Source organism: Hyperoodon ampullatus (genome assembly GCF_949752795.1).
Source record: "Hyperoodon ampullatus genome assembly, chromosome: 12".
Lineage (NCBI taxonomy): Eukaryota > Metazoa > Chordata > Mammalia > Artiodactyla > Ziphiidae > Hyperoodon > Hyperoodon ampullatus.
In genome coordinates, this window is record NC_136925.1 from 65020877 (window position 1) to 65033861 (window position 12985).

General features: G+C 40.1%; 1 protein-coding gene across 1 annotated transcript in view; it reads right to left on the bottom strand.

Annotated features, from left to right (window-relative positions):
- TXLNB (taxilin beta) overlaps window positions 1–11302 on the bottom strand; it is a gene marked incomplete at its 3' end in the record, with an annotated part of 36274 nt that extends 24972 nt beyond the window's left edge. The window contains exons 1-3 of the mRNA XM_079716632.1: window positions 11189–11302; window positions 8524–8976; window positions 1885–1976 (exon numbers count right to left, since the gene is read on the bottom strand). Of these exons, the coding sequence (XP_079572758.1) occupies window positions 1885–1976; window positions 8524–8962 (531 nt within the window). The 5' untranslated portion in view covers window positions 8963–8976; window positions 11189–11302. The remainder of the gene's footprint in view (window positions 1–1884; window positions 1977–8523; window positions 8977–11188) is intronic.
- Between the last annotated feature and the right edge of the window lie 1683 nt (window positions 11303–12985).

The following is a 12985-nucleotide window of genomic DNA, read 5'->3' on the forward strand; positions in this document are numbered from 1 at the left end:
ATTCTTTTGGAAAACAATATAGCCATTAAAAAAAGCATTTATACTGCTTGATTTAGTAATCCCAATTCTGAAACTTTTTCCTAAGATCATAAAAGAGAATGAACAAATCTCATGCATGATGATGTTCACTGCAGCAATATTTGGTAAAACAAACACTGGAAGGAGTCTAAATGTCCCCAAATTAGAGAACCAGTAGATAAAGTCAATTAATGGAAAATTACCTAGCTTTGACAAAATATAATTATGAGGACTACAAACTACATGGGAAAATGTCTGTCATATGAGCCAAAAAAACAGATACTAAATTATATGCACCTTATGATGGTAGTTATACAAAAGGTATCTCTGAATGTATAGCAGAACGGGAAAGGAAGACAGATAAATCAACAATTGTGTTTTAGATTGTAGGATTAGAGATATTTTTACTTGTGTATTCAGCATTTTCCTTATATTATTGTGATGTGGTTTATGTGATCAAAAAATAATTTAAAAGTATTGTTGGTAGAGTTAAGCAATCACTAGTCATTCAGGTTTTCAGAATTTCTCTGGGTCTATTGCATGACAATTCAGCATAACAGGATGCCTCGAGGAACAAGGAAGAAAGGAAAGAATAAATAGGGATCACAGGGCTAAAATTAGAGTAAAAAAAGAAGGAAAACAAGCCACTCACTAAACTCTACTCCCTCAATAGGGACAAGATGCAGCCAGAGACCTGAGGGTTTGTGGGTCTCAGTTTTGGAGACCTTCTTTTAAAAAAAAAAAGGAAAAAATTAAAAAAAAGAGAATTATGTTCAGGGCCTCAGAGGGGCCCATGCAAGTGAGAGGCACTGACTCTTAAGCTTCTTTGCTGTAAGGTAAATCTGCCTTCAGGGGCAGTTCAATCTACTGCCTGGAGGAATTGTTTTGTTGTGTGTAGGGGCTTAAGTTTCATTTTCCTGTCACTGCTTCTCCAAAAGAAATAAGAAAGTGGAAAAAAATGAGGAGAAGAAGCAGAAATGAGAGAGAGGTACATTGCCCAGCCTCACTTGAGAGGACACCACATCTCCTCAGTGGGTCTCGTACACCTCAGGGGTGGTGCATGGACCTCAGGGGTGGTGCACGGACCTCAGGTGCAACTCCTTTAGCCAGTTTTTGTGAGGGTTCACTGAAACTAGGGGGTCTGGCTTCACTGAACCCTCCTCTTTCTTCCAACTGGCCTATTATAAGAGTACTGGCGAGGAGACCATCCACTTCACAGATTCTCTGAAGTCTGGGAGTGGCCTCCCTTCCTGCCAGTGGTCCTACCTTATTGAGAGGGAGACTGCATGGGAGGACCTATATCCGGAAACAAAACAATCCACGTCAAATGCTTTGCCATCGTGGGGGACAAGGAGAAGAATGTAGATCAAAGAGAATGAATGAATGAATGAATCCATCAAGTCATCAGGAATAAACGAGCATGTGTCACAAACTGAGGGGTGGGATTAACTCAACCCTTTGCCTTCCTGAGGGGACCACCCCCTCAAAAACTCTGTGTACAAGAACCGGATGAAGGTTTACCTTTCTTCTAGGGTATTTCTGTTTTATTGCAAAGGCAAAAGGAACTTTTAAATATTCACAATTTTTAATTATCTATGATTCTCTCTTCCATCTCCCGAATTATGCACATAATTGAAGGTGGAGTAGACCCCAACTGTATCCTCTTTCTTCCTTTTGCTGTTATTCCTCAGTTTTTCTGTTTCTTTTTATTATTTCTTTCTCTTTTAAAAATTCTGCCTGTATGAATTCTGGCTTTGACTTGTCTGAGGTAACCAGATATAATGATATACCTGAAAAACTAACAGCATCCTTTTCTCAGCTCTAGCTTGAATCTTTCTGACAAAAAGGGCTAATCAAAGAACTTACCAATTCAGCGTACTTCTTGAATAAAAAATCAAGCTTTTCCTCAGGAGTTTGCAACTTGTTCAGATTTTGCATTAGCAGATTGGCTTCTTTGCCTTAAAAGAAAACAAAAACCATAAAGACATTTTAAAATATAAGTGCTGAACTTGATGTCAGATGATAAGAGTTAGAATCTCAGGTTGTCTGCTTGTTAGCTGCTATCCAGCCTTGGCCAAGCCACTTCACTTGTCTGAGCCGCAGATGTAATTTTGGTTTTTTTCCCCTGTATGAAGGAATGATACCCATTTTGCAGAATAAGTGATTAGATGAGAAGTTTGTAAAGATGTGTGGTACAGTGTCAGGCTCATGGTAGATTCTCAATAAATGTCTGCTATAAGGGTAGTCCCCAAATTTTTATCCCAAGAATCCATTCTTGTTACTTCCCCCCATGTTCTAAATATTCCAAGGGATTTTGAACATTCTGAAAATATTCAAAAGAATAAAAAACACTGACTTTATGAAAGAATAGTCATCCACTTCCCCATGTTAATTATCTAAAAAAAGAAGCAAACCAGCCTATCCAAATATCTGACTACTGTGAAACAGCCAGGATTAATAGATGGAGCTGTTAAAATTCCAGCCTGAAGCAGAGAAACATGACAGTTTAGTCTGCCCATTTTTTTGGTTTTGTTCCTTTAGTACCTCTTTGCTCTTTCTTTGGGGGGGAACCAATTCTCTTGTTTCTGTGCATGAGCCTACTCCATGAAGTTGGGTGGAATGACTCTGATTGTATTTCCTAACAAGTGGGGAATAAAGTCAAAATATAGAGAAAATGGACCCAAGACATGCAGGGCCTTTTTTTCACAGGCCTTTTTGTGTCTCTCTGGCTGCCGATTTAGCCTCCCCAGGTCTTCCCTTCTCTCATCCAGGCCTTAATCTCTGTTGGCAGTTTCATTTTCTGTTTCCAGTCGGAGTTTATGCTACATTTAAAAACTCATCTGTTCATGATTATTTGACAGTGAACCTCAGATTCTTTCTTTTCTTTCCCCATTGTTCTTCCTTTTGTCCTCTTCAGCTCAAACTGCCTGGTTAGCCTTTCTGTGATGCCTGGAAATCTTGTCTTTCAGTGCCCACTGGGCTGAGCGTTGTAGGCAGGAGCCGGACCCTGAGGCCTACGTGTATGTACCACTGAATGTATCTTTGCAAACAGTAGGGTCAAGGCGGAGCAGCTTCCCCATCCTCACCCACCTGTGACAGCCACCCTTTCTAATCAGGGTTGGGAGGTCAGACCATACAGTGGAGCCCAAGTTTCCTGATATAAATCTGCTTAAGAATATTAACAACTTTGACAACCTCTCCCCCAAGAACAGCCATGTCTCCTGTGCTGGAATTTTTGCTTTCATCCTGGAGAGGCAGATATATCATGGAATTAGGATTGCCAGATGAAATACAGGACATGGGACACACTCGTAGTAAAAAAATAATGGTTTGTTTATCTGAAATTCAAAGTTCCCTGGGCAGCTTGTATTTTCATTTGCTAAAACTGGTAACTCTAACGGCATCAAAGAATTTTAGGTCTAGAAGGAACTTCAAAGAGCACCCAGACAACTGGTTAATTTTATAGATCAAGAATCGAAAGCCCAGAGAAGTCCAAAGTTACATAATCAGTACTGGCAGAGCCAAGACTTGAATCCAAGGTTTGTCTACTTTCTCTAAATCACTCCACTCCCATGTGGAATTTTGATGCCAGGGAAACCTAGAGAAATTAAAGGAAACTTTTTTTTGAAAAAAGTGACCTCATTCCTAACAGCTGGTTTCATCTATATTTGCCCAGTGAGTCAGGTCAGATTAGAGACACAGTCTGAGACAGGGGAGAAGGTGGGGGTGAGTGGTGCCCCGCCAGCAATCCAATATGGCCTGTGGCATAACACTGCCTTTAAACTGGTAAGCTCTGTGCTCCGCCGCCGCCAGGCGTGGCTTTGAGTGATTTCTGTAGCAGCAGGGACGGACTTGTGTTGGTCAGGCCATCCCCTCACCCTTGTCTTCAGTTCGTGCTCACGTGATGACTGCTGGCCTGAGTTGGAGGATCATCCGTTAAAGGCAAGAGACTGCACTGTTGGTCAGATTTGGCCCAGGACCCCGCACAGTGTTTGGCCCATGGCAAGTGTTTAGTAAATCTTGGTAATAATGGAACAAAGCCAACCTGTGCACTAATATCAGGTAAGTCAAGTAAACACTGTCCAGAAGACCACTCTGTGATCAGCTAGAGGAAAGACAGGTCTTACTCTCCCCTGTGACATTTAATGTATGCTTAGCATACCTTTCAGTGTGAGTATTGACGTAGAAAACCGTATCGTGTCTTGAGTGAGTCCAGTGGGTCTCTTTTTCTCTCCACGTTCAGTATGTTCTCCCCCTTTTGTTTTCTTTAATGATGAGAACAGGTGTTTTTATTTTAATTGTCACACTCACTGAGGTGTCTTTCTGCTCTCATATTCTCTTATTTTGTATAGAAGTTTAACATTCAGATGCATCAGTCTACCCTTCAAAAATGATTTCAACAAAAAAATCCAAGAAACTGGAGACAAGCATGTATGGAATACGTAACTTTGTAACATCAGAGAGCTTCATTTGTAAACTTCCATTGGTTTCACTGGACTAGAGTGCTGTGTGGGATTATGTTGAGGAGGGGGATAGACAGAGACCCACTCATCTTCTAAGAAAGGCTATAATTACAATTTTAGGAAATGGGGTCATTTGGTGACAGTGTCAGACACAAGAGGAAAAATCGGCTTTATGTGTTTAAACTGCTAGCAGTTTCTTAGCTATAACTATAAAGAAAACTTTCTTAAAAAGAAAACAACTTTTAGCCTAATAATAAGGAGATTATTCCAGGGAAAACAAAATAAAGCAAAACCTTACAATAAAAAAGAATAATATCAGAAAAAGCAGTAAGAAATAAATACATCCATTCCCAACTTGGGTCAGAAGAAAGTACTAATCATTTTGCCCAAGACAAATTTTTTTTCTCTTATTTCACTTACTCCTCTAAACCCTCCTCTCCTTTCAGGATCTGGCCTAAGTTTGAGCTTCTCTGTGAATCTACTCATGGACCCTTCAGTCTCTGTGGATTCCTCTCTCTCCTAAATTCTTCTGGTTTCCTACCATTTCTTCCAGAAAATTTAGCATTTGTATCAAAGCAACAGTTTATTTCCTTCTCAGAGTGAAACTAGAGAAAAATCAAGCTAAAATCTTATAAAACAGACTACCTGGGAAGGTGACCATTCTAAGGCAGAGTAAGTCAATGGCCCAAAAGATTTTAGAAAATCAATGTCCTAGTCAAGATGCTACTCAGAAGGTAGAACTGAAACTCACCTGTCACTGGAAAGGTGAAACCAGTGAACTGAACTATAGCTCAATTAAATGCTCCTCAACCAACATACCAATTATTTTTATATATCTTTGGCCCTGTAATATTAGTGACTTCAGGTCTGCATCTTGCTTTCTTTATGACTAATCTCACAACCACATCAATTAGTTGAATAATTTTTATTTTTGGCAGACTTTAAAACTCTCTAGGCTTTAATTTCCCTCTCAGTAAATCAATGGGTTGACTAGATAGATTCTGAGCTCAGAATGGACCTGTGGATCAGCTTTGCTTTTCTCATGGGTTTATGCTTCAAACCTATGAATTCCTACTCAATCAGTTATCAGTCTAAATATCAGAAGGGATATTACATTTTATCATTGTTTTGTGCTTCTTACTATGTGGGACTTGTGCAGCCCACATAACGTTGACAGAGAAGAGATTAATAAGACACTTGTGGGCTGGAAGATGGGGTGGGGGAAGGCAGGGGGACACTTAGATGTTAAGAGGACATGTCATGGTGCCGTCTAATGTGGAATCTGTTTTTTGTTTTAGTCAATGCCAAGGAGAAAGTGACTCCACCAACTAAGGAGATTTTAAAGTGTTCCCTCAGCTGCTCCAGTGTATAATGTGTTAACTGTGGGAGGATATGCAGCCTGTAAAGGAAAAACAAGTCTTGAGTGCTTGGGTTGTAGAGACATTTCCCAAATATTCAAAGGTGTTCTGTGAAAGAAGGGTGTTTTTGGTCCAATAAATTCAGGAAATGTTGTAAACTGTGCCCATCACTATTGGAGATTTTTCACTATTGTATATATTAGAGGTCAGAGAATTCTGGCAGTTAGGAAACAAGCTTGGTCTGAAATCTCAAATATCCCAAAGTACATACTTTGGAAAATTTGGGGTTAGAGAGTCAGAACATTTCGGTATCTCAAAAGTATCAATAAAGCAAATGTTATTTGATAAACATACAATAATTAAAGACTCATCTTTGATCAAATATGTAAGCAAAGACTAAAGATATATCTTCAGGTATGGATTGAATGACATACTAATATTCTATAAAAGCTCCAAATAGTTTCTAAAAGAAGACCACAGCCGGCACTTTATATTTTCTCCAAATGGGTGGAGGAAGAACTTTCTGAAGCATCAGAACCACTGCTTCCACAATCTGTTTGTGTCAGAATTACCCAGGGTGCCTTGGCCCCAGTCCAGACCTACCAATTCTGAATCTTTCTGCTCAGCAACAGCATTTTTGACAAATTCTGCATTTGATTCCAATGCACAGTAAGTTTGAAATCATTGGTCTAGACCATAGTGTAGTATCATTTAATTGATAAATAGCCAAGAAACCTGTTAAAACCACTTGCAGATAATTGAAATGATGTTTAAAAATATTTAAATTAGCTTAAAAATATTGTTTTGGGCTTCCCTGGTGGCACAGTGGTTGAGAATCTGCCTGCCAATGCAGGGGACACGGGTTCGAGCCCTGGTCTGGGAGGATCCCACATGCCTCGGAGCACCTAGGCCCGTGAGCCACAACTACTGAGCCTGTGTGTCTGGAGCCTGTGCTCCGCAACAGGGAGACCGCGATAGAGGCCCGCACACCGCGATGAAGAGTGGCCCCCGCTCGCCACAACTAGAGAAAGCCCTGGCACAGAAACGAAGACCCAACACAGCAAAAATAAATAAATAATTAATTTAAAAAATATATTGTTTTAACTCATAATATAGCTGAAATAGTACAGTGTTTAGAAGAATATACTGATAGTGTTCAGAGGAACAGCATGAACGTGTCAGCAGCTTGTACACATGTAATTAGAGTGGACCCGCCTGGGCACTCTGATCACAAACATTGGTTCTGATAAACACATTCAGTTGAACTTTGGTAACTTATAGAAAGTGGCAGAATTAGTTGTGAAATTTTTTTCTTTCTCTGGGAATTTTTTTGATTATTTGGTAAGTATGAGGTTAATACAGACTTTGAAATAACTCGTGGAAGACAGAGTAGAAACCAAAATTGGTCATCTTTAACTTCACCCCTGCTTTCTTCATACCTATCCCCCCATTATAACACATACAAATTGCTATGTAGATGTAGTTTCAAAATGATAAAGCCAAAGAACTTTCCTGGTTAGGAATACTTAAAATCATTTACCTCTGCGATGTGATTTTGTTTTATCTTACAGAAAGTTTAACAATGACTAATGCAAAAGGTTATTTCTGAGATGCCTTGGATAGAGAAGAAAAAATAGCTCTGTAACACAGAGCAACTTTATTCTGTTTCCCAGAGTTCCAAAACCCTAAAGTGATTCTGATCTTGCACTTTAGAACTTGGTGTTATCTGGGTTGATCTTTATGCTCAGTAGGTAAAGTAGCTGTCTGAATGTGTCCTTTAGCCTTCTTGAAAGCACTGCCAGCAGTGGTTTCACGTGCCAAAGTAAGGTCCTGTGACAGCATAGACATACTTTGGGGTTTACACGTAACCTGTTCACTGGAGTCTGAACCCAGTTCTGACTCCAGTGCCCATGATCTGTTTTACTCTTCCACACTGTCTTCCAGAAATGAGTAAGATGTGACCACTGTCTCAATAGATTCTCCCTCCAGCTTGGGAGGCAGGTATATAAACAAATGATTGCTGCAGAAAATTTCATGGAGAGCAATGGAAGGTGATGCTAACGCGACCTGGGCATGTTAGGGAATGTATCACATTGGAGGTGGTGATTGTAGTGAGTGTTTCAGTGAAATTCACCGAGACAGGCAGACGCTCCTATGTGCAGTAACATGCTCTCACTTATAGCTGAAAAATTAACTCTCTCATCCGTCTTTCACAGCCATTTTTGGTGTTACCAATCCTCCATGCTCTCCTAACAATTTTCCTGTGCCTGTTGTAGCACTTATCCTATATAACAATTAGTGTACACGTCTGTTTTTCTCTCCAGACCTAGAGCTCCTTAACCAAAGACTTTTTTATCTTTGTGTACCTCATAGAGACTAGGCATTAGTAAATATTTGCTGAACCAGTGAACTAATGAGAATAAAATTGTTTTCTGAGATTTTCAACATTCTATAATTAATACATTTCTGAAGAGCTTTGTTAAATTAAAAAATATTTTATATATGTAGTAATGGAACACACCACTAAGGGGCTGAGGATAAGTACAGTAAGGTACTGGTGATCCTGAAGGAAGCTATTGTGGTAAAATCCAAATATGAGATGTGGCTCTTAGCAAGATTGGAGGAAGTGCCCCTTTTTGGGAATAATTCAAAGAAAAGTCATGCATTAGAACGTAACTACTTGCCTAATCCTTTTAGAATTTTCTTCTCCAGTTTTTGCTCTTTATTGCTGACAGGCTCTTTGGCTCTGGGCGGCTCTCCAGAGGCCGGAGGTTCTCTCTCCGTCTCTTCAGCGGCCTCCTCGCAGTCCCTGTCCTCACTGTCGGGTGGTGCCGTGTTCTCAGGCTGCTCCTTGGGCATGGTGGGACCCTCTTTCCCTGCCGTGCCGGCAGCAGACCCGTACGTGTTAATGATGTCTTCCAGCTGTCGGTTCAGTTCTTCAGAGATATCATGGACTCCTCGTTCAGGCTGCACACCTGCCTCCTCCTCAGGTGCTGGGAGTGGGGCTGAGGAATCCTGATCATCCTGCTTCTCCAGGCCATTTTGACTGGGCAATACTGAACTGTCCCCCACAGGTGTTGACTGTGGCTCCCCCGACAGCTGTACAGACCGATTGGTCTCCATACTGGGAGTGGTATCTGGTGGTAAGCACAGCCAGCGTTGATGTAGTTAACCCAGGTACAGGTAAATGGTAAGGCTATTCCCACATGGGCACCTACTAATTACAGTTTCTAACATAGAATGAATGTACTTCCACAAACCATCAATATTGCAATTAGTTGAGTAGGAACAGTGAGAAGCATCTTTCCAAATCGAGTCATACTATTAGCATATTTTTGGTTTTGGTCTTTAAATTCCGATAGTATCTCCTATTATTGACGTTAACAGAGTAATTCAAGATACCGTTTTTCATGGTCGTATTTGTCATTTTGCTTAGAATAGCCGGTTTGTGTTACCATTCTCTTATATAATTCTATGTAGATTTACAATTGTTATAAATACATAGATGTATACATTTAATGTTTAAATTTAAATTGGTGCTTTTTTCCCCAAAGTTAAAACATTGAATACAAGAGCCATTGACCTTACTAAAATCATTCATAATGATAACATTCTAAACTCTATTTTAATCCATATTGATTAGTATGAGTCCATTAATATAAATGAATTATTATATTGGATACAGGAGATACTGGCTTGTCTAGTATTTTCCTTTTCCCAAATGAGCAACGTGTAATTATCAATCAGAAAAACACTTTTTTTCCCCCTGAGGTTCAAACCAGCCTCATTTTTGGAATAAGATAGAATGAGGAAAGGTATAAATTAACTAATGAACTTGTATGGAAACATGGTGATGCTCATAATAACAATTCCTTGAGTTTCTATACCTTTTTGTTCTGATATAAAAACTGACTTTCTTTTAGAAAAAAAACAGATTACAACTTTCTTTTCTCAGTCAAGGAGGTCTAGGATAACAATACTTTTTAAGAAGTAGAAATGTCTAAAAAGCAGGGAGGGAATGAACTAGGGGAATAATCCAGGTATAATATGGGCTCTTTGGAAATAGGGGGTGAGGAATGGGCTGAGGGTTTCTGGCTATCACCATTTCTAGTGTTGCAGTACCTTTGGCTTAGACCTTTAAGTTATGGTGCGTTTTATTTGTAAATAATATTTAATGGTGATGCTGCTAATTAGCAGCATACAATTATGACAGGGTCCTAATAACACACAGGTTTTGCTGTGGTGGTGGCAGGAAAGCGAAAACTAAAACATACTGCTCCATGTACTATGCAGCTTCCTCCTCTGGTTCTTAGGGCAGGCGATGTCAAATGCTCGAATGCAAACAAGAACAGAAAATTCAATGTACAGACATTGCCACCTACCTGTGGCCCTCACCAAGTACTCATTAACTTTGAAGGAAGTACTTTTTTCTCTCAATTATTTTAATTCACCATCTTTATTATCAAACGATGCAGTAAACAGCTTCATTGTCTTCATCACTGGAATTCTTTATCCTGACCCTTGCTTGTTGGGCACACACATCTATATATAACTTATGCTTCCCCTGAACTTGGAGAAAGACACATGGCACCTGCTGTCCAGCCAGAAGTTATTTTAAGCTCTTCTAAAAGGAGCCCTGGCCTTTAGCACTTCATCTTTGGAAATCAAGGGAAGAGAATACTTTTTAAATCAAATTGAAAACAGTAAACATTTATTGGTTTAAATCCATATGTGGGTTTTAAAGTGTTAGGGAGCCTCCTGAGGATGAAATAAAATCTAAAGTAAACCAAACTTTAAAACAATGAATTTAAAACCGACTGTCCGTAGGAATTTTAGTGTTTTGTTTGTATTTGATTTATTCTTCATTCATCAGAGGCCATAATCATTGATTTTTTTTATATTAAGTCCATGGATCTCCTTTAAACTCATGCTCCACATTTACTTTAAAACAGAATAACTGAGCTGTTGTAAACCACAGGACAACTCAATTCCTAAAAGTAGCCTTAAGACAAATCCACAAGAGGAAAAAAACAGTCAAAGAACTCTGTTACTTTTAAATTCTCTTTCTCTATCCATCAGTTTTACAGCAAGAAATTATTTCTGTTTTACCTTCTATAAACTTCATTGCCCGTCTTTTGCCTCCTCTGAGAGAGAATTTTTCACTTGTCCTGGCAGTCCCAACAGATTCCCCCACACACATCCCTTCCTGAGCAACACATTTTAATTGTAAATAGAACAATGGAAAGTTCTTCAACAGTTCCCTGGCAGTCTCAAAGTTGCAAGTTTCGAACACCACAAACCGCACCCTACATCATCTCACAGGGCTCGGGGGAGTGTTTGCATACTTACCAGAAGGCAAGGCGCTAAGCAGAGAGAGAAAGGAGAGGCAGGAGGCAGCAAGCTAGTCAAGCAGCAGCAACAGCAGGAGACAGGCGGGGGCTGAGTTCTTAGGAGGGAGAGAGAAACCAAACACACACACACACACACACACACACACACACGCAGCAGGGGAGCAGGGAGGGGGTGGGGAGGGGAGAGGGACATCCTGTGACACAGCAAGAGAGAAATACACTCAAGCTTTAGTAGCTGTCTCCTGGGCAAATGTCTTAGAAAAGAGAAGCAGCTGGTACATCTTATCAGACTCCATGTTTTGTCCTTTAAAAAATATTTAAACTCTCAGTACATAGCCCCTTTGCTAGCGCAGTTTTTCACCATTGTTGTTCTTTGGGGCAGAGATCAGTTTTTCTTATTTCTTGGTTTATTTCCAGTGTGGTCTATGATTCATCTTCTTTTTTTACCACCTTCTTATGCTAGCTTAATTAGTGTCAAGTTTCTTATAGGAATCAAGGAAAAAGAAGAAACATGGCATAACAAAAAGGAGACGGTAGAAGCACTTTAATTCTGATGTCATTGTTTGGTTTCGTCCTAAAATTTGAAATAAAAATTTAGACAGCTCTTTTGGCACTGGGTTTAGTGCCATCTTCATGTACATGCTAATTGGCGTGACCTCAGACCCCATGTCTTACTCAGGTAACTGCCTTTACTCAGGTAAGCCCTGGGGAAGCAGTTGCTTTTTCTTTAGTTGCAGGCTTTCCCACCTTCCACAGTGACTTTTCCAAGTCTTTCCCACCATCTCAAGCCTTCAACCTTTTCCTTAATCCTCCTCAGAAAAAGAACCTCCTCTTCATTCACCATATAATGCCTCTTTCTCTTAACCTACGTCCATCCCCCTTTTCTTCTCTTTCTGGAGAATGTGTTCCCACACTTTTCCAAGTTGGGTTCCCCCATCAGAGTTTCTGCTCTTGGGACTGGCTGGGCAAACTGATACCCACTGTGTTAGGCAGAATCATGCCACCAGAAAGACTTCCACATCCTAATCCCAGGAACCTGTGAATATGCTATGTTACATGGTGAAAGAGACTTTGCAGATGTGATCCAGTTGAGGATCTTGAGATAGACACATTATCCAGAATTACTGGGTGGGTCCCTTGTAATCACAAGGGTCCTTGTAAATGAAAGAGAGAAGCAGGAGGGTCAGAGTCAGAGAAGAAGATTTGATGATCCAAGCAGAGGTCAGAGTGATGGAGGGACACAAGCCAAGGAATGTGAGGAGCCCCTAGAAGCTGGGAAAGACAAGGAAGCACATTCTTCTTGAGATCCTCCAGAAGGAATGCAATTCTGCTGACACCTGATTTCAGCCCAGTGAAACTCATTTTGGATTTTTTGACCTCCAGAACTGTAAAAGAAGAAGTCTGTGTTGTTTATAAGCCATTAGATTTGTGGTAACCTGTTATAGTAGCAAAAGGAAACTGAAATATCCTCCTCCCCAACTTTTTTTCGCCCCTTTCTCCGAGTTCAGGGAAGACATAGGTTATAGATAGATGAGTACCCAGTAAGTGGAGGTCAGGATAAAGAAATTCCAGAGAGGAAGACAGTGAAGCTGTTTACTGCATCATTTGATAATAAACTTGTCGAATTAAAATGGGTGAGAGAAAAAAGTACTTCCTTCGAAGTTAATGAGTACTTGGTGAGGGCCACAGTGAGTGATATTTCATACTGGATTGTAGCAAACCAGCCCAGAGAGATATCTCAGTAAATACAAACAATAAGTCAGTGCTTCTCAAATTTAAGTAATGTACATATGCT